We start from the raw sequence: 21,660 nt of genomic DNA, 5'->3' as shown, positions 1-21,660 counted from the left end.
TAAACTGTTTAGTTTGGCCCTTTCCTTATTCCTTAAATCCTGAAGTGAGACATGGAGGGGTGAGATTGTTTCCCCTCCCACCCATAACCCTTAGCAGCATTCTCTCTCTTCCGCAGTCTGCATGGGGAGGACAGGGAAGCGCAAAGAACAAGAGAAAAGATGCATCCATCTGAGATCTAAAAGGAGAAATGAAGTGATACTTTCCCACTGCCCAGGTGTTGTGTTTCCCGCTCTTACCCCTTCTTGTTTTAGAGACTGGCCATTCCTAGGGAGATCTGGGAATTCATCCCCTCCGCTCTGCTCCCCAAGCACTTGGATAACGAAGCTGAGCTGTCTTAGTCTATGTTGTATGTAGGCAGAAGGTCACCATCTACAGCCTAGTGGAAAAAGGAGTCAGAGCTTTCTGCTGTACATACAGACACATGAGCTGAGAAAAGGTTGGTGGGTTTCCTTCAGAGGGCACTAGGTTGACCGTCAAGGTCATTTCAGAGCTACAAACTGCTCCATGTCAAGGTCTGGATCCTGGAAAGGGGCATGTAGTCAGGTTGCAGACAATGCCTAATTCTACCTCTTCCCTCAACCCTTTCCCCTCCCCAAATATGCAAAGTCCTGGTAGAACGCAGAGCCAGCTATGTGATTCCAGTGTATTTGCTCAGATTTCATTCAGTTCAGGAGGGCACAGACAGGAGAAGATGATGCTGTGGGTTTGGTCTACTTGTAGTATCTGAACTGCTCAGGTCCAGGAAGGTGGAAAGTTCTGTCTTATTAATAATCACTGGGCTCTGCCTTAGATCCCAGATCTTAAGAGGGGCCAGAGGAAAAAACTTCCACTTCTCCATGTTGCACTTTGGGAATAATAACCAAAAGGATGGCATGGACCCTTGCCCCTCTCTCCACTCCCACCCTCTTTCCCACCAATATCCTCCTCACTACTTTTCTACCTAGTATGCTACATGGTGGGAGGAGGGAGTGTTTTAAATTCTCATTTTGTAGTGTCACTGGATCAAACAGGATTCTTTGGAGGATTTGAAGAGTTTTAATTACTTGTGATGTCCATCTTATTTCAGGCTTTCAGGGCCACTACACAGAGAAAATTTAATGCTCTGGTATTTTTGTTACCAATAGTTAGAGCTGGGGGAACGTTTTTGGGGAGATGGTGAGATGGAGGTGCTAGCTGATGCCTGACCTGCCCTTGGAAGTCAGACCTTGGATTGGTCTCCCCTGCTGCTTGTCAGGAAGCGTGGTAGGAAATCTGTCTAGAAGGGGTGCCCATTCCTGTTCAAATGTGATATCATGTTGATGGGAGAAAGCCAGGGCCATGGAGGACTCCTGTGATGGTGCAAAGTGCATTCAAAGGAACAGGGAAGAAAATCTTTGTCTCCAGAGTTACAATGACTAACCTTTCCTCCCTTCTTACAGAGCTACTTTCTTCTGAATTGGGAGACTGGCTGTCTCTAGTTGCTTTGTATTCAGCTCACTGAACTGAATTTACAGTACATATGTGCCGACCTCCGTCACTGAATGATGTCTATGTTGCTGTAAAGCCAGTTTCCTTTCAAGATCTTTGAGCCAAACCTGTCTTGTGAAACTAACTTCTCCGTCCTTATACCTCTTCCCCCTGTGGTGTGTCTCCAATTGGCACTGCCTAATCTGACCCAGTTCCTCTAAGGAGACACTAAGATCTGCCTGGCTGGCCAGGCAGGGAAGGAGGTGCTGTGAAGGGCAGGGAGTGGGAAGGTTGAGAGGGATGTGCTGCCTGGAGAGTTGAGCAGACAGTGAAGTACATCTCCTGATGTGCTTGTGGCTCTCAGAATACCAGGATTGGGAACAGCAGAACCTCGATCCCATCTCACTCCCAGGGGTCCCAGCGTGGCATTTAGACAGTTGGAGGCAGCTAAAGATGGTTTTTGCCCAAGCTGTGTCATGGGGCACCTGTTAAGAACAATTAAGAAGCAGAAGAGCTCAGTTTACTTCTAAGAACAAAGTCCAACTCAGAAAACAACTCCTTCAGACCCTTCTGGCAATTATTTTGGGGCCATTTGGGCAGGTGTCCAAGAATGAGATATACTTCCTAAGCCAGTACTAGCTGAATGCTATGCTTCAGCTGCTCTGCCCACCTAGTGCTTGTCTAGCTCCTGGTTCTCACACACGCACACACACACAATTGCATTAGCATATTTCTCCCCTTAGAGCCTGCTCAACTTGTTCTTCCTTTTCAAGTAACAGACCCCACTCCCACAGGGATCACACCAAAGGAAAATATGCAAACCAGGGAAATTGATGTTAGAACCAGGACAAGCAAGGAGATCCACGAAGGCCTTGAGTACCCTGGCTTTTGAAAGGAAGCAAGATGGTTTAATGGAAAGAGCACACCTCAGAGAGGCTGGAGACTTACTCTTTTCCTTGTTCCGATCTCACTGTGAGCCCTGAGACAAGTCCGTTAGCTGCCCTGAGCCTCAGGTTCTCCAAGCAGAAAACAGGGGAAATCCTGCTCACTCTTGCTTCACCTGCCTGGGGGCAGTGTGTGTGAGGGAAGTTACTTGTGGCATCTTGAGCTTTGCAAAATCCCAAAGGGCAATTATGGAGCTAATGACTCAGAAATGAAAGGGGCCCGTGGGTACCAGACTGCCTTCCCTCACATTTGCATCCCTGACCACCCGCAAGTTCTAAGGCTAGTTCCAGAGGCTCTGAGTTCACTAACCACTGTGGACTTGGGCTCTTCTCATCATTGCCCCTAAGGGAACCTTCAAGGAACCACTTATTCTTGTGGCTTGGTTTAACAGTCTGGTCCTAAGTCTCAGTCCATCCCAGGGAGGATGTCAAGAAAAGAGGAGCTGAAAATAAATTTAGAGAATTTTTTCTTCCACACCCAGGCTTCCTGGGTAAAGCTAGGAATCTCTCTAATGAAATCTAGGGAGAGCTGCTTTGCAAAGTGAAGCAAAGCCTGTGTCTTGGGCTTTCTCATGAGACTATTTACAGGAGTATGTCTCTCAGCACTAAACAAGAATGACTGGGGAGGAGAGACAGGGTAATAGATACTTTCCCTCTGGAGGGGGTGCCCTCCAGAACCCCCTACTCCCACTTTTCTCAATATAGTATTACAAGCAAACCAGATTTTCATCTGTTTGCTTCAATGAATCCTTTAGAGACCAAGAATCCTTGTGCAGCTCAGCCTGTTCCCTTGGCCCACCCTGGCTCCCCCAGATCTGCCCCTGGGGTATTTGTTTTTCATTAGATGATGGGTGAAAGCAATTTTGGATATATGTAAATTTCCACCAAATAGATTTTTTTTCTCCTCCCACAGGCCCCTAAGGAGATAATTCATTGCAACAAATTATCACTTTTAATTGTTCTCAGTTCTTGGTTGTTTAATACTCTACTGCCAATTACTGTTTGCCTTCCCTCAAATAGACTAGCCTGCATTTTAAATTCAGAGTCCCCCCACCACTCCACTTAAAAAAAAAAATCATAGCAAAGTAATTGACAAGAAGGTAAGGGAAGCCACTTAAAGGTTTAATTTATTACCCCTTCAGTAGAGGAGTCTTCACTGAACCTAAGGTGGGCTGCTCTTCTCCATCTTCTACTTTCCTGTCCCCTCCCATGCTCCCTCCACCCAAAAAATATCCCTTGAATGACTGAATCTAGCTTCTTCCTCTTATTACTACCCCATCCTTAACAAGGTTTAGAGCCTCTATGGGGCTGTTTCTTTGCCACCCGAGGGCTGGCCTGTAACCTGTCTCCATTCCTATTCCATCACCCCATCTACAGGAAGAGGGTCTACTCTCAAAACAACACAACCAGGGACCAGTCTGGAATAAGACAGTGTTTCTCCCCAAGAGACTGGGGAAGTCTGCAGAAGTTGGGGTTGGAGGAAACCCTGGGGTTTGCAAGTCAGTGTACATTGTCTTTCTCACCAGGACAAAGTATGAGGTTTTGATTCTTTAGGATAGGGTCAGAACACACGTAAGTGATCCTGTAGGGTTCTTGCTAACTCCAGAATGTTAGAGAGAAACCTCCTCGTTCCTCACGTCTGGCTTCTAATATCAGCTGTTTTCTCTTCCAGCAGAATCTCCCTAAGATGGACATAGAAGACTGCAATGGCCGCTCCTATATGTCTGGTATGCCCTCTTGTGCATTCTGTTTGTAAGGGGCTGGGAGCAGACACTCTCCTGTGGAGCAAAGTGGAGAGCCCCAGTCACAGAGCTGACACTCATGCTTGCTAGTGTGCATTTATTGTGGTCATTTTACATTCTGTAAACAGTGATTCTCTTCCCAGACTTCTTGAGGGATGGGGGAGGGGAAGGCAATAGGAAGGGAAGATGAGTGGAGACTATTAGAGAGAGAAGTGATTTGAAACAAAGAGATGGAAGGAAGATGTGTTTCCTTCTCCTGTGCCCTGAGGACACCAGCCAAACTTGACATTCTGTCCCAGCCAGGTAGAGAGTGGAGCAGGGTTTCAAATCTCAGAAGCCTGCAGGGGCCATGCGGGTATGTAGATGAATGAACTAGGCTCAGATAATGAGCAGAAGAGACCGATGGGGCTGTCATGAATGAAGAGCACGTGTCCTAACCTACCTCAAGGAGCAGCAGCTCTGCAGTGTCCACCAGGCACTGCCATGTGGGAGTGTGTATCCAGTGTAGCCAAAACTTACAGTTTTTCAAAAGAAATCAGAAATTGAAATCTTATAGGAAATGCCACCCTTTAAAAATAATAACTCAATATTAAAAAAAAAAACCAAACATTCCATGGGACAAGCCAAACTGATCTATGGTCTGAATGAGTTCAGCCAATGGGCCAAGAGCTTACAACCATTAAAGCAGAGCTTCTCATTTCCCCCAGTCCTTTCCATGATCATAAGATGTTGTAGTTTTTTATACTGGCCAAATGCTCTTATTGAGGTGGAAGAGATCACTGCTTATAGTATGGATGGCTGTCAGGGATATGAAAGTAATCAGGATCCCCTCAGAGTTTAACAAGATGAAAAGAAATGAGGAACTTCATCTGGCCTCCCCTCTGAGGGTGGAGAAAAGGGCCTAAGACAGAGTTTGTCTCGAGGATGACAGGAATCATTTTTTGTACCGTTAGAATGCCAGGGCAGGAAATGATTTTAAGAGGTAAGGGAAGGGGGATGGGTATAGCTCAGAGGTAAATGCAAGCCTAGCTTGTGTGAGGTCCTGGGTTCAATCTCCAGTACCTCCATTAAAAATAAAAATAAAAATAAAATAATAATAGTAATAATTAAATAAAAGCCCACCTTTGGGACCATGGACCCATAAACAAAGAAGAGGGAAGGTATAACTCAGTGGTAACACTCATACTTAGGATGCACGAGGTCCTGGGTTCAATCCCCAGTACCTCCATTTAAAACAATTAAAATAAATAAATAAACCTAACCCCCCCCCCTCAAAAAACCCTAACATCTCTTAAAAAAAAAAAGAGGTGATGGAACCAGAATTGGATTTTGATGTGATGCTTATCCCCATTAGTAATCCAAGCACCATTGTAGAAATGACCTATAGCTTATTTTTTTTTACCTTAAAGTGGGACCAATGCGTGAATTATGAGTATGCACTAAGGGAGATAGCAGGACAGGTCAGACGCACATATGAGAGTCATTGGCAACACCCGCATAATGTTAAGGAAGAAGTTGACTCTGACCCCTTTCTCATTTAAGGAAGAAAGGAGTTGGAATGGGTACAGGCAGACATTTGATCCCTGCCACATACTGGACAGAGTGACAGGGATCTAATGGACTGATTTAATTGAAAGAGACTTTATTGGAACTACAGTCATGGCCCTTCTGAGGAGCCAGCCAATCTTCCTAACTCCTGCTCAGTTGAGCCTATTCAGAGAACCACTGTTGAGCAACACCAGTTCTCAGGACCCTGCCTTGGTGCTGGGGATCACTCAGATGGAGAAAATCCGTCCCTGCCCTAAGGCAGGCAAATGAGAAACTAGGAAGGCAGCTGGGGAAATATCCCGTGGAGCTCTTTTCAGTCCTATCTCTGGAAAATGTTGGACATTAGACGAAAACTTCTGAGGGTGTTGGCTTTACTGTGCTATGAAACCAAACTCCCTGGCTTTCAGCAGGTTGGCATTTCCTAGGTAAGAAGAGTCTTCTGCACAGGATGGCTTTTGAATGAAAGAAAGCCAGAAACCCCTCATCTGTGTTTTGAGAATTCTAGACGTCAGCAGCTACCTGAGAGAGGGACAGGGAACAGTCAAGGTAGGGCTAACCCTCACTCTGAAAAGCAGCCCTGCAGGACTGAGCACGGCTGTGGTAGCCCACCTGAGGGGCACCTGAGTGCCCATGGCTGACCCACCTCTCCCGGATTGATTCGGAAGCAGCGGGGAAGGCGGCAGTGTACACCACTCCTGAAGCACGCAGCGGCCCCTTCAAGGTCATCACAGCTCTTCTGCCTCCACCCGCATCTGGTGGCCTTCCTTTGCCTGGCCCATGATGAAGCGGGTATCTCTCCTGTTCTTCAGATAGATTTTCCCAACTCACAGAACCTAATTTGGAGTCCATGTTTTCTTCTTCTATCTCTTTCTAAAGGTACAGATCACCCCCTCCTGGGGAAGAGAGGGAAGAAAGGAGGAATCCATTAATTTGCCCCACAGAGGCTCTCCTCACCCCTATTCCCTGTCTTTCAAGTGAAACTGAGTTGCTCAAACCCAGCCCAGGCAACTAATTGACTGAGCATTGCTTGTCCCGAGTTTTCTGGGACTGAGATGTTTAAGGGAACCTTGGCCGAAAAGGATCCAGGGGTAGGCAGCCCAAAGTTTCACGGCCCCTCCCACCCCCAAATTCTTGGAGTCAGAAAATCTAGTCTTCCAAAGTAGGTCAGCACGTCAGTGAGCAGCTCCTCTGGAAGGGAAGGGAGCAGAGGCCTTGTCTTGATAGAGGGCGGATTCATCCAGGGCTGTCGGCTGCTGGGGCCCCAGGGGCACAGGAGGGGAGGGGAGGCGGGGAGGCTATACCAGTATTTTGCCTGGGATCTGAAAGGACTCAGGGCCACAGAGCAACACCAGCCGGAGATCTGGACTGTGCAGGGCCTTCTCCCTGCTGGGAACAGGGAGGCTGTCAGTCCCCAGATCTGGAGAGCGACCTCCCTCCTGGAGGAGTAAGGAGAGGAGGGAAAGGAGTGCCTGAGTTTGGTGGGGGAGGGGCTGTCTGCCGATCTGAGAGCCTTGAAGCTGCCCCGTGTCCTGGGCCCCATGACCTCTGAGGCCTTGGCTTTCCCCAGCTGGCAGAGGATTGGGCCTTCCCTGGGGGCCCCCTGTCTCCCCCCACCCCGCCGGCCCATCCATCTCTCTCTCTCTTGCACACACTCTTGTCTCTCTCAGGCATTTGTTGTGCGGTTCCTCTTTGTCTGCTGGGCACGAGGGCAACGGCGTCTGCCTCCCCCTCCCCGTGCACACCTCCCACCCCTAGCCCTTCACCGGCTTGGGAAAGGGATGCTGTAGCCTCACGCACCCCCGCCAGACACACATACACACTCTCTCCAGCCCCCTCCCCGGGCACATCCAGGCGTGAGCTGCTTGCGCTCTCCCTCTCTCTCTCCCTCTCTCTCTCCCTCTCCCTCTCTCTCTCTCCCTCTGTCTCTCTCTCTATCACACACACACATACACACACACACACACACACACACACACACACACACTCACTCACTCACTCACTCACTCACTCACACACACATACACCCTGGGCTGAGCTCTTCTTGCTGGCTGCAGCCGTGGGCCCCTGCTCACCGTGCCGCTGCCGCTGCCTGCGAAATGACGGCGGTTCCCCTCACTTCCAGGAATCCACGCTTCCTGGAAGGTGAGTGGCTGGGCTCACCCCTGCCTGCCACCGAGACGCAGACATGCACACACCGCCCGCACTCCCTCGCCGTTTCCAAGGCGGCGGCCGCGTTCGCACCCCAGGGTCTCACCGGCAAGGGAAGGATAATGTAAGTTCAGGCAGAAGGTGGCTAGTGGAGGGGGGGAGGGGGGTGCTGGGGCTAGGGAACCAATTCAGTAACAACTCCCAAGCCTGAGGAGAGGGAGAGGATGGGGGCTGTGTGTGTGGCGGGGGAGGGGGCGTTCCTCCTCATACTTGCGGAGGATGGGAAAGGGTGTTTGGTGTTGCTAAGCAAAGACTGCGACTTGGACAGTGGGAGCTTGTGGTGACATCTTGATTAGGCCTTGGGGACAGATGTAGAGCTGCCTGGGGTGAAATGCCGAGACAGGCTGGGGTGGGAATGGGTAATAGAGAGAATCTACGTAAAGAGGAGCCCCGGCAGCAGATGCCTCAACCTGAAACAGAGATCTAAGGGGCCTCAGCCTCCTCCCCACAATAGAGCTGGGGATGGGCGTCTTTCTTTGCTCCTGTACCCCACTCTTCCCTGCTAGCAGGCTAGCATCCTGCTCCCCCGGAGTCCATGGTCAAGAAAGGGAAAGCAGTTAGGATAAGGTCCCTGGCAGAGAAGTGTGAAGGCTCCGGACCTCATGGCTCTTCCCTAGAGGTGGCCACTCTTTGAAGGGATGGAGGAAGGGCAGCTGGAGCGAGGGCTCGGCTCCCTCAACATGGGAAACACATTTAGCATGTGGGACATTGCCCTGGTTCCTTTCTCTCCCTACTGCTTTTCTGCCCTTTACCCACCTCCTGGTTTCTCTGATGTGAACCTCATGATTTGGCTTTGCCCTCCAGGGGTTCAGCCAATCTATGATGACTTTGACCAGGAAAATTTCTCTGAGACCTGAGAGCAGCCCTAATTCTTGGCTTTGACAGTCCGGGATTTCTTGGGAGTCCCAGGCATTTGAAATTCCCTCACTGGGGTTTCTGGGGCTGAGAGAGGAACTGCTGAACTTCCTAAATCTGACTCAAGTTCTTTTCACCGTCTGGCTAGAACTCAAAATCCCTGGAGCCCAAAAAGGCTTTCTGACCCCTGAAACTGATTCATTTTTCTGTATCAGCCCCATAAAAGTAGACTTGAGCCTGTTGTGCCTCTTACCTTTATCCTAGGAACGGCAACGACATCAAAGAGCCCCTTGAACTACTGGCGTGACTCTGGAGGTACCTGCTCTTCCTCCTGTTCCCAGGCCTTAATAGGGAGAGCCACAAAGGATGTTTTCCCCTTAATGTCCCTAAATATCCCTTTAAGGATATTTTCTCCATATACCAAGCCCCAGGCCCCAAGAGGCAGCCTCAGCCTAGTAGGCTGGGACCAGCGAAGGATTTCCAGCAAGCTCACTCATCCTTTTAGGGTCAAGGACTCAGCGCCAGGGCCCCGAGCCCTGTTCTTCCCCCATTACTAACATCCAATGATTTAGGGCAAGTCAGCACTAAGGTTTGAAAAGGAATGAGAAGATACCCTTCCAGCCCTTCTAACCTTAGTAAACCCTACTCTTAGTTGAAAGGACTTATTTAAAACTGTGTCTGGGTCTACAAGTCTCAACCCTCAACTCTGAGATGTTCACTTCATGATATGTGTGTGGTCCTGATTTGGGTCAACTTTTTTTTAGATAACCATGGCTCATCTAAAGAGCCCCAGCTGGGGAACCTCAGTTTCAAGCCATAAGGTTTTTTTCTATAGATAGTGAACAAATTTCCTCAGGCTTTGACGGGATAGAATGGGGGAAATGGGACTTTTAGGAGAGGATATGAATGGGAAATGGTCCCAAAGTCCTGAGTGGTTGTTTTCTTCCCACTGACCAAAGCTGGAGAGGGATCCCTCAGGAGGGTGTGTTCCGGATTTCTTGCCTCAGGCCCAAGACTCCAACCATTTTATAATGGAATCTTTATTTTGTGAAAGTAAGTATGTGCATAGCCGGGAAATTGGGTAAAGTACTAATAGGTGGACTTCAGGGATGAATTTTAGGGTTTGTCTCTCTCAGCGTCTTCCACATTAGGCCTGTGTGCACATGTCTATGCATGTTCATGTTAGCAGATAACGTAGACGGCTATGGCCATGTCTATCCCGCAGGTATGTTCTCTCTGTGTGTATCTACATATGTGATATGTGTCTGTGTCTGTGTTTGTCCACACGTGTTTTATTTCACCCGTATATTTGTGCAGAAGACTGTGGGGAGGAGGGAAATTTTTTTAAAGACATGATTCGTATCTTCAGGTATGTTATCTGATTTTTTAAAATGTATATGACACTCTTAAAAAAGCATTTTTTACGAAGCAATTTGTCAACAAGTTAAAATGAATATGTGGAGAATTAACTGATGATTTCACTGTCAAGGGAACATCAAGTAGTAAATGTGTGATTGGAATCATATCAGATAGGAGGCTTTTTAGAGTAGCCACATTTTTGCTGATTTTAGAGAGTCGAATGGGCCCACCTCTCCCCTCCTGAAACAGTGACTCCCAATTGGCTGTACAGGTGATGTTAAGGACATGGGTACTTACTGTTTGTTGATCAGATCCAGGTTCTACCACTAGTAGCTGTGTGACTTCAGACAAGTAACATAACCTTTTTTGTGCCTCAGTTTCCTCATATGCAAAATTAAGATAATATTGGCACCTACTTCACAAAGTTCTTGTGAAGATTAAATGAGATAATTCGTTTAAAGTGCATAGAATGATGCCTCGCATGTAGTAAGCACTCAGTTAATGTTAGCTGCTGTCATTATGATTACTATTACTATCATTAGATTCAGGGACAATTCCAGCTGCCCTTCCTGCAGATCCTGAACCTGGTGTCAGGGGCACCGGAGAGGAAGAGTAGGGAGGAACGGCTGTCCTGAACCGCCTCCCTCCTGAGGCCCCCATTTTCCTCTCCACCCCGGCCCGCCCAGCCCCAGCCCTGCTTCCTGTGGACGTCAGGCAGTGATGCTCTTCCCCTCAGGCCTAGATAAAGGTAGGGTGGGCAAGGTGCGGCCACCGAGCTCGCGGAAGTCAGCACCGGGCACCCAGCCTGGCGAGGGCACAAGGTACGGTGCCCAGCATACAGCACTGCCTTGTACTAGGCTACAAGATCAATGTTCATGAAACTTAGCTGAATTTTGAAAAGATTAGGCGAGGGACAGTAAGTGGCTCCAGCTGCAGCTTCACCCTTGCTCTTGTTCTCTCCTCCAAGGTAGCGGGGACTCATCTCTGGAGAAGGAGTTCCTCGGGGCCCCAGTGGGGCCCTCAGTGAGCACCCCCAACAGCCAGCACTCTTCTCCCAGCCGCTCACTCAGTGGTAAGTGCAGCTCCTGCCCTCCTTTGGCTCCAGGCGCCCCGTCTGTGTCTGGCCCTCCGTTCGCCTTCCATGGCAGCCATTTGTTTCCCCAGCGCTGCCTCCTTCTGGGTTCCGGCTCAGAGTCTCTAACAGCACTGAGGAGCTCAGTGTCTAGGGTTCCCCCGACTTCTGAGAAGAGAGTGAACGGTCACTGCCTAGTGACCAGGGGGGGATTAAAAGATGCATGGGTGGGATTACGGTAAAGGCTCCAAAGAGAAATTCTGGAGCTGGACAAATGAGTAGATAGAAATGGCCGTGAGCTGGAGGTAGGTAGGAAATAGAGATGAGAAGGTTCTCATCAGTGCCCCCCAGTCTCCTGCCCAGACAGGGTCCCCATGACTGCCCCTCCTCAGCTGGCCCTGGATCTGTGACATTCTCTAAATGGTTGGAATAGCCAGGAATGTAGGTCAGAGCTAGAGCCAAAGCTTTCTCCTCAATGGCTCCTCCCTCCTCCATCCCCCTCTCCAGATTTTTACGGAGAGTAGAGATGTTCAGTCCTATGGGGGCGATAATGTGAGCCACGTTCGTCTTCCAGTTTTGCTCTCTCTTTAGCCCGCCATCTGCAGTCTTCCTAGGACCATTTTCCCGCCACTGTTACTTGCTGGCTTCCTGCTCAGGGCCAAGCCAGACATCTTTCTTAATGACAAGAGAGGGGAGAAAAAGGCTCCCCTTATTCTCCTCCTCTCCCCAGTGGCTGAAGACATCCATGTACCCCAGGCTTTTTTCTCTCGAAGTCTATCTGCCTGGTTGGTGGGACAGGAGGAAAAGGTTGTTTCAGGTCCCAGCAGGACCCAGAGGTCACCACCTGGGATACTTAGGGTGTTGGCCTCTTCTAAAGCCTGAACGTCTCAGGGCTTGGAGATAGCGTTTTGGACTTCAGGAGTGCCATGCTGGCCCATGGGCAGGCTGCCCCCTCTGCCTATCCCTCTCCTAAACACCATCCCACCCTCCAGCCAACTCCATCAAGGTGGAGATGTACAGCGATGAGGAGTCGAGCAGACTGCTGGGGCCGGATGAGCGGCTCTTGGAAAAGGATGACAGTGTGATCGTGGAAGACTCATTGTCGGAGCCGCTGGGCTACTGTGATGGAAGCGGGCCAGAGCCTCACTCCCCTGGTGGCATCCGGCTGCCCAATGGCAAGCTCAAATGTGACGTCTGCGGCATGGTCTGCATCGGCCCCAACGTGCTCATGGTGCACAAGCGCAGCCACACGGGTGAGTCCACCAGGCTCCGGGAGGCACTCCAGGCGGGCTGGCGAGGCAGAGGCAGTGCTGGGAGGCCATGCTGCGGTGGGGCAGCCTCGGAAGGGGAAGGGTCTCTCCTCGCAGTTTCCAGCTGAAGGAAAAAGGAGGGGGGATGGAATTTGGGCTCCCTCAACACCTGTACTTCCCAGCACTTCCCTCTGCCATTGTTACAAAGAAAAGCTGATATTTGTCTCAGGAGGTGATGGAGAGGAAGGTGTGTAGCCTCAAGAGGGTCCTGGGTAGTGTTTGAGCCCTCCTGTCTCATGATTTAAAAAAAAAAATAAAAAAAGGAAACAGAAGCTTCTTCTTGGCTGCTCCGGGTCTGGGGGCAGAGTGAGCCCCATGGGCCTCAGTTTTTGATGACAGTCTTTGGCCCAGTGTTCTAGGCCTGGTGTCCTGCTCCCTGCCACACACCTCTAGTCCACACCTTCCCGGGGTCAGACTGTTCCCACCTCCTGAATACCCTCCTGCCCCCAGGGCAGGGTGGAGCGGAGGGTGAAGGACTAGGTTCAGCCTTCAGAGTTGCTCACAGCCGGTTCTCTGGGATCTGTTCTTACACTCGCAGGGGAAAGACCCTTCCACTGCAACCAGTGCGGTGCCTCCTTCACCCAGAAGGGCAACCTGCTGCGCCACATCAAGCTGCACTCTGGGGAGAAGCCCTTCAAGTGTCCCTTCTGCAACTACGCCTGCCGTCGGCGTGATGCACTCACTGGCCACCTCCGCACACACTCAGGTCAGTGGCCTGTCCAGTCCACCCAGTGGATAGAGCTCGGCGACCTCTCCTGTGTTTGGGGAGTTACCGTGCCTGTCGCTGAGGAGGGGGGAGCACTCACAGAGCGGGGTAGCAGGGCCCCATGGGGAATTTAGGGGACTCTTTGATGGGGTATTTTACATCAGCCACGTTCCGTGACATGGACCAAAAGGAGCACAGGCACTGCTCTTGGCTCTCTACAGCCACCCTCCCTGACTTTGTTTTTAAAGTTCATGCTGATGTCAGAACCATCTGGGCCCCATCACCCCCTACCCCTGAGCGCCAGGGGAACCCCTCCTTCCACTCCCATGTGCTCCAGGCCCCACACCTGTCACCATCTTCACCTCCCCCCACAGCACCACAGGTCACGGGCAACCTCTGTCAGTCCTCCTCTTTATTTCCTGCTGATTCTTGTAAATATCCATGAGCCTCCCAAACTGGAAGAAGGGAGGCCTAGGAAAACTGTATCCCATTTCTGTTTCCCGTCCCAAGAGGTTGTCACCTCAGAGGCAAGAGCAAATCCAGAGGGTGCCTGAGGTCAGCGTTTGGGACAGTGCCAGGGAACTGGACTAACCAGGTTTCCTAGCCCCAGCCAAGGCGGCTTGAGTCAACATCTTTCTGAATCAGCTGGACAGATAGCACTTTTGAAGCTAAGTCTTACGCTTTCGGCTTAGACTTGAGAAGAGGCCAGGAGCTGAGCTGGCAGGAAGGAGGGAGCTCAAGATTGGGAAAAGGCCGGAAGAAGGGCAGAGGGGAAAGAATTAGTAGGGTCTGTCCTTGGAAACTTTCTTTGCTGTTTTTCTCTTTGCTTAAACTCTTCTGGGCCAGGATTTAAAGGGACAGAGCAATCACCTCCCCACCTTCTACTTTGCCCAGCCACCTACCTTGTTCTAGATTCTGTCACTTTGGGGCTGGGACCCCTTTATCTCTGTGTACGTGGAGAACGATCATTATTGATTCATGCCTTATAACCTACAAAGCATGTCACGCATGTCTCCTCCCTCAGGTGATCCTTATAACAATTCCAAGGTAATGTTGTTATCACAGAGCTATTCCGCAGCCTCGCTGGGCTCCCACTAATGTCAGGTGCCACGGTGTCATGCTCCTTCTCCTCAGAAAAGGGGCGGCTCCCCCTGCTGGTTTGGAACAAGGATGGCTTGGCCCCGAGAATTCCTACCAACAACAACTAGGCCAGCTGGGCGGATATTAGATGTTGTTCTGTACAAGATTAGTAGGGACAGAAGCGAGCACAGATACACTGTTGGGTCCCATCGCTGTGAGATGTTTTCTATCACAGTCCACACTGTAAGGAAAAAGAAGTCCCTCCCCTAGACAACAGGGTTTTTTTTGCTTTATTAATTAAATTAAACCTATTTCCCCAAGAGGCTTGGGAGGGTAGGGACCATGACATTCATCTCATCCCCTAAACACTCGTGTTTACGGAGTAAGAGCGAAATGGCAGATTGATTGAGTCAAGGCCCAGTTTAGGTGTTGTGGTGGGAGGTGACGGGGGGGGGGGGTAGTAATTACCAGCCTCCTGGAGATACTTTCTCCTGTCTTCCTGCTCAATAGTACCAAGAAATGTTAAATATACAATACCTTGTTTCTCTACTCTCACAAATACGTCTCAAGTTGTCTTTAAAGGAAGTATTGATCTCGGTTTTCCTAACCTTTTTTTTCAGTGGAAACAAAAAAAAAGTTTTAATACATAATTTCTACTTCATTTCTTTTTTTCTTTGTGTATATATATATTTTTTTATTGGAGTATAATCAGTTTACAGTGTTGTGTCAATTTCTAGTATATAGCATAATGCTTCAGTCATACATGAACATACATATACTCGTTTTCAAATTCTTTTTCACTATAAGTTACTACAAGATATTGAATATAGTTCCCTGTGTTATACAGTATGAACTTGTTTATCTATTTTATATATAGTAGTGTGTATCTACAAATCTCGAACTCCCAATTTATCCCTTCCCACCCTCTTCCCCCACTGGTAACCATAAGTTTGTTTTCTATGTCTGTGAGTCTGTTTCTGTTTTATAAATAAGTTCGTTTGTCTTTTTTTTTTTTTTCAGATTCCACATATAAGTGATATCATATGTTATTTTTCAATCTGTTTCTGGCCAAAATCTTTATAACCTTTTCCTTATTTAAAAAAAAAAAAGACCCCAAAGTTGGTGTTCTCTTCCTTTTACTCTTCTCCTTTACTTTCCTCTTGTTATTTTATTCTTTTTTGGTTTTTCTTCTTAGAATTTCTCTCAGTGGTGAGTTCTCTAGGGCTCTCTTGGTATCTCAGTATAGAGAGACAGAAAGAAAAATGAGCAGTACAACCAGGTCGGGGAGGCGGGTAAAAGTACAAGTAAAGGTCAATGAAAATTGCCCCTCCCCATATTGGCAGGTCTAAGGGCTCTTGTTTCTGTCACCCCAGCCCACCAATTTCCCCCAAACTGAAGCAGATAGTTCGTAAGCAAAAAAATCCCCTTGTCTGATAAACAGCACTTACACCCGCCTGCCACGTGGAAAGGTTAAACCACAGTCTGGGCCCCAGACTCTGAGATCCTGGGGTGGGGCCAGCCTGCCTGCCAGGGATGATCCCCTACAAAGTCCCTGGGTCCTCCCTTCCTCTCAGCAGCAACGTGGCCATCTTGAGGCCCACCAACTGTCCCTGGGGCCCCCTCTCCTCCCATAGCTACATGTTGTCCCTCTTCTCCAAGGGTTGGTCACCTATCCATGCCTGCAGCCGAAGCTGGAGAAAGAAAGACAAGCAGAAGAACTCAGCTGAGCAGCATCCCTTCGTCATGCCCATGTCCACTTGCTCCTGGGTGACTGTGTCGAGCCAGGGCTCAGGGGGAAGTACCTCTGATGCTCTTTCTCTCCTGTCTCCCCCAGTCTCCTCTCCCACGGTGGGCAAGCCCTACAAGTGTAACTACTGCGGCCGGAGCTACAAACAGCAGAGCACCCTGGAGGAGCACAAGGAGCGGTGCCACAACTACCTGCAGAGTCTCAGCACTGAAGCCCAAGCGCTGGCCGGCCAATCAGGTGAGGCTGCGGGAGGACCACAGGGCAGTGGAGGGCCAGGCTGGAGGGAGTGCGGGACACGGACGAGCCCAGCACCAACCCCAACAGCGAATGAGGTCTGTGGAACAGGGGACTGTCACTTCAGTAATTGTGCTGAGCGCCCCAGGGGGTGAAGAGCCCTGTGGTGGGCGCTGAGGGATGGTCAGAGGTAGAGGTGGATTTGCTCTATGTCCTCAGTCTAAAGGGAGAGAGAAAACATAAGCATAAAATCAAGGTCAGATGTACGTGATTGTCTCCAGTTACCTGAAACACACTGCGGTGAGGTCTAGATGGGGTGATGTGAGGCGAGCCACATTTCCCAGTCACTGGATGTGACCTCCCTCAGCTCCTGAGCTGCTGGTTTTCCCCCCGGCAGAGGCTGCTGGGCCCGTGCTGCCCCTACTAAGCCGCTACTGTCTGTTCCCACCTCCCTCCCACTAGGTGATGAGATACGGGACCTGGAGATGGTGCCAGACTCCATGCTGCACTCATCCTCTGAGAGGCCAACTTTCATTGATCGTCTGGCCAACAGCCTCACGAAACGCAAGCGTTCCACCCCTCAGAAGTTCGTAGGTAAGAGTCCAGTTGGAAGGAGACGTCAGCTTTAAGCCACAGCTCACCTAAATCTGAGCTCCGGTGGCCATTAGACCAACTGGATCTGCAGATTTGCTTGAGGGAAAGAAAGCAGTCTGGTGGTCTCCTGTGCTCAGAATCCATCCCCAGAACAGGAGGGGAGCAAAGAGGGAAAATGTACCTCAGGAGGGTGGGAGAGGGTCAGTGTTGAAGCAGGGGTGCGGGGACTCGGCTCTTCCAGTTTTGGACACTAATAAAGACTTAAGTCTATGGGGGCCAAGAGAAGGGCCCTTAGAGTCAGAGACAGAAGGTGCATGTGTGGTCGCCTGGCCTCGCCCTTGTCGTTAGCTCCCTAAGGACCTGGAGCTTTGTAGAGAGTAATGAAGGGGGAATTAAGATTGATGAGCTGGGACTGAGTCCTTCTCTAAGATTATTGCCCAGGGTCGGGGAGCAGCCCCACAGAGGACCTGACCTCAAGGGAAGTAAATGAGGCATGGTAAATAAAGTCACAGTCATCCCCAGGGGGAAGAAACAAACAAAGAAGTAATCCTGAGGGGCTTAGGAATGATCCAAACCCAGCTCTGCTGAGACCCTCCTCTCCGCAGGCGAAAAGCAGATGCGATTCAGCCTCTCGGACCTCCCCTACGATGTGAACTCGGGCGGCTATGAGAAGGATGTGGAGTTGGTGGCACACCACGGCCTGGAGCCTGGCTTTGGAGGTTCTCTGGCCTTTGTAGGGGCAGAGCATCTGCGTCCCCTCCGCCTTCCACCTACTAATTGTATCTCGGAACTCACGCCCGTCATCAGCTCTGTCTACACTCAGATGCAGCCCCTCCCCAGTCGACTGGAGCTTCCAGGGTCCCGAGAAGCAGGTGAGGGACCCGAGGACCTGGCTGATGGGGGTCCCCTCCTCTACCGGGCCCGAGGCCCCCTGACTGACCCTGGGGCATCCCCCAGCAATGGCTGCCAGGACTCCACAGATACAGAGAGCAACCATGAAGATCGGGTTGGGGGGGTGGTATCCCTCCCTCAGGGTCCCCCACCCCAGCCACCGCCCACCATTGTGGTGGGCCGGCCCAGTCCCGCCTACGCCAAAGAGGACCCCAAGCCACAGGAGGGGTTACTGTGGGGCACCCCAGGCCCCTCCAAGGAAGTGCTTCGGGTGGTGGGTGAGAGCGGGGAGCCAGTGAAGGCCTTCAAATGTGAGCACTGCCGCATCCTCTTCCTGGACCATGTCATGTTCACCATCCACATGGGCTGCCATGGCTTCAGAGACCCTTTTGAGTGCAACATCTGTGGTTACCACAGCCAGGACCGGTACGAATTCTCTTCCCACATCGTCCGGGGGGAGCACAAGGTGGGCTAGCGACCTACTGCCCCCGCCCCACTCAGCCCACCACTCCACTGCCCGAGCTGCAGGAGTCTAGCCCTGTCCCCACCACATCCCAAGCTGTTTGGTTGTGTAGCCCTCACCACTGGCTACAGGACGTCACACTTGACCCTGACCCCTCCCCACTACGCTCCTCCTCTTCCCTGACTGATCTAAGCGTTGTGATGAAATAGGTCTTTTGCTTATTTTTCTACTTTTTCTCTTCTCCTCTCATCCCACCATCTCACTGAGTTATTTATTAATATAATTTGTTGATTTTTCTCTTGCTTTTTTTTTCTCTTTTTTTTTTTTTACCTTATAGTGGTTACTTACCACTTACTACTCCCCAACCCTCCTGCCCACCGTCCCCTTCCACTTTAGGCCTCATTTTTCTCTTGGATCCAGCTTCCTCCAGCAGCCCCAGGGGTAGGAGGCTCCTCTCAGTGCTAAGAGACCTTGAGCTTCTTGAGTTAAGTCCTCACCTTTTACATTATCCGATTCTTCAGTTTTGATGCTGGTAGCTCCCTCTGGCCCTACCTTAGCTCTGTGGCATTATATCTCCTCTCTGGGACCCTTCAAACTGGTACTTCATACCTCTCGTGCCCTCTCACTTTAGGCAGCTTGCACTATTTCTGAACGAATGAAGAAATCCCTCACTTGGAAGTAGGAGGGGCTGGAGAAAATCTCCCCAGGCACCGTGGGACCTAGGGTCCTGTTGACAGACCCCTGGTAATATGAGTTCCCCAAAGCCTGTATTCGGGATCTGTCTTCTCTCCTCAGACAACCCCCAGCGCTGCTCTACTCTCTTCAGCCTGCCAGTCTACTCTGGTGGTTTTTCTCTCCTTGGAATGCCCCAATTTTATATTCTCAGGGGCCAAGGCTAGGTCAGCAATCCTGTCTCTGACACATTGGGAGCCACAGGTGCCTAACTGGGAACCAGGGAAGGGGGTGGGTCAAAATCTTTCTCTTTCTCTTCCACCTCTCAACTTTCTTCACTCTAGTGACCTTCCTGGGCTCTCGGGGGCTCCGGGTGTCCCTGTCCTCTGAGAAGCTGGTGGGTTGCTGCCTGATGACAAGGGGGTAGTATCCTCAGCCCCCCAGTCATGCTGCCTTCTTCTCCCCCTGGTAGGATTCACCCTCTCATTCCCGGGCTCCTGGCCCTGTTCTTAGGATCAGTGGCAGGGAGAAAAGGATGTGTCTTTTCTCTCTTCTAATTTTCAGTGTAACCAAAAATTATCCCAGGATAAACAAGGGCACGTGGCCCTCACCCCATTCCACTCCTGTCCCAGCAAGAATGGGATGGGTGCAACTGAATTGGGGGCCTTCCTTTACTGCCCCCTCTACAGTCAGCTCCCAGACGTAGGGCAGGAGGGGGGCACTCTCCTGGCTGCTGCAGAGACCCCTGGCTATTTGGGTCACCTAGAGAAAGGGGCAGGAGGAGATACAGCTCCATTGCAAGTGGAGGTCTCTTTCTACAAGAGTTCCCTGCCCAAGGCCACAGCCATCCCATTCTCTGCTTCCTTGAGATTCAAACCAAAGCCTGTTTTTCTATATTTAAAGAAAAAAAAAGTAAAACCAAACACAACACCTCACAAGTTGTAACACTTGGTCCTTCTCTCTCTCTCTCCCTCTCTCCTTCTCTCTTCCCTTCCATCTTTCTTTCCACATGTCCTTTCCTTATTGGCTCTTTTGCCTCCTACTTTTCTCACTCCCTATCAGGGATAATTTAGGGGGATGGTAAAGGGTTGGCTAAGGAACAGACCCTGGGATTGGGGCTCTTAAGGGCTCTAAGAGAGTCTACCTTACCCTCTTCTGGGAAAGGTGACCCTAAAAACCTTCTCTTCTTCCTCCTTTTCTCCCCCATTATGCGGTCTCCCCAGGAGAACCAGATTGCCAGGGAGGGGCACTGTGGGTTGGTTGTTCCTCCTTGACAATGTAGCAATAAACAGATGCTGCCAAGGGCAGAGGATGGGGGAGTCCGCTGGGAGGAGAGTGGTCTCCGGGGAAGGGGAGAGTCTCCAGAGCACCCCAGCGAACTGGCTCCTTGTTTCAGAATGGCAGCAGAGCTGAGATTAGTATCTGGGGTTCCCCTCAACTGTTCTGGTTATTGAGCCCCTTCCCGACTGACGTGCCCCCACCACCTCTTCTACGTCTGCTGTGTATTTGGTGGCACCTCATTAGGACTATTCCCTCCTGGGGCATCAGAGCCTTAGGGTGCCCCGCCCCCTCCCCAGTCAGTTTTGGCACCTGTAGCCTCCTGGAACATGAAGGACTATGCTCTGAGGCCATACTCTGAGCCCATGAGAGCAGAGACTGGAAGGGCAAGCCCAGGTGCTAAGGAGGGGAGAGAAGGGCACTCTGTCTCTCTCCAGACCATCACTGCACTTTAACCAGGGTCTTAGGTACAAAATCCTACTTTCCAGAGCCTTCCAGCTCTGGAACTTCAAACATCCTCATGCTCTCTCCCAGCCCTTTTTGCATAAAAAAAAAAGTAAATAAAAAAAAAATACGTTGAAACCCACATGGAGAAAAGAGGTGTTTTTCTTTTATACTGATATTTAAAATCAACACCACACAAGAAAATTTCTAAATAGATGCTTTTCCAGACCTTTGTTTTTTCTTGTCAGTATCCAAGCTGCAGATGGGATTTTGTAATACTTCTGGCAGCTTCTTTCCTTGTGTACATAATATATATATAATATATATATATATATTATATATATTTTTAATCAGAAGTTATGAAGAACAAAAAGAAAAACTAAAACAGAAGCAAGTGCAATACCACCTCTTCTCTCTCCCAGGGTTTCATTTGTAGCCTATGCTTGGTGTCTCCTTGGATTTACCCCTTCACCTCTTCCTCTGGTTCCCCTCTCCTCCTCTTTTTTTTTTTTTTTTTAAAGAGTTTTTCTCCTTTCTCAAGAGGAGTTAAACTAGCTTTTGAGACTTATTGCAAAGCATTTTGTATATGTAATATATTGTAAGTAAATATTTGTGTAACGGAGATATACTACTGTAAGTTTTGTACTGTACTGGCTGAAGGTCTGTTATAAATAAACATGAGTAATTTAACACCCCTGGTTGTTTTTGCAGACTTCCTTTGCCTTGCTTTTCTGCTGGGAGGGAGGGGAACCTCCTTGCATCATATTGTGCCAACTACTAAATATTTTGAAGGTGAACAAGCCTAAAACTGAGAGGAAACCAAACAAAAATGCTCAAGTTGTTGCTACAGAAGAACAGATGAATTTTCAACCCAGAATGGGAAGTAGAGGAGATTTTCCCATCAGGAGTGCCTTCAGGATAGAAGAGAAAGCCTAGCCTGCCTATGCATCCAAAGCAAAGATTCATCAAATAGTTGTTGAGTACCTCTTGTGTGCAAAACACACTATATGCCCAGGGAAATACAAGATACAATAGCATGAATGATGATGATAATAGGGTCTACCAT

General features: G+C 49.8%; 1 protein-coding gene across 3 annotated transcripts; it reads left to right on the top strand.

Annotated features, from left to right (window-relative positions):
- Positions 1-3,858: 3,858 nt before the first annotated feature.
- Positions 3,859-21,288, top strand: IKZF4 (IKAROS family zinc finger 4). 3 transcript variants are annotated; one of them, XM_010976885.3, is made up of 8 exons: positions 7,474-7,953; positions 9,704-9,797; positions 11,071-11,175; positions 12,168-12,428; positions 13,024-13,191; positions 16,106-16,255; positions 16,715-16,846; positions 17,452-21,288. In XM_010976885.3, the coding sequence occupies exons 1-8, from the start codon at positions 7,867-7,869 to the stop codon at positions 18,210-18,212; spliced, it is 1,758 nt and encodes a 585-aa protein (XP_010975187.2). In that variant the 5' UTR covers positions 7,474-7,866; the 3' UTR covers positions 18,213-21,288. The 3 variants fall into 3 exon arrangements, with proteins under 3 accessions (XP_064347186.1, XP_010975187.2, XP_031319525.2); XM_064491116.1 differs by lacking the exons at positions 7,474-7,953; positions 9,704-9,797 and adding an exon at positions 3,859-4,118; XM_031463665.2 differs by lacking the exon at positions 9,704-9,797 and having other exon boundaries at positions 7,944-7,953.
- Positions 21,289-21,660: the final 372 nt, after the last annotated feature.

The sequence above is a fragment of the Camelus dromedarius genome, chromosome 11 (genome assembly GCF_036321535.1).
Source record: "Camelus dromedarius isolate mCamDro1 chromosome 11, mCamDro1.pat, whole genome shotgun sequence".
In the NCBI taxonomy this organism is placed as follows: domain Eukaryota; kingdom Metazoa; phylum Chordata; class Mammalia; order Artiodactyla; family Camelidae; genus Camelus; species Camelus dromedarius.
This window is presented reverse-complemented; position numbering and strand designations above follow the sequence as displayed.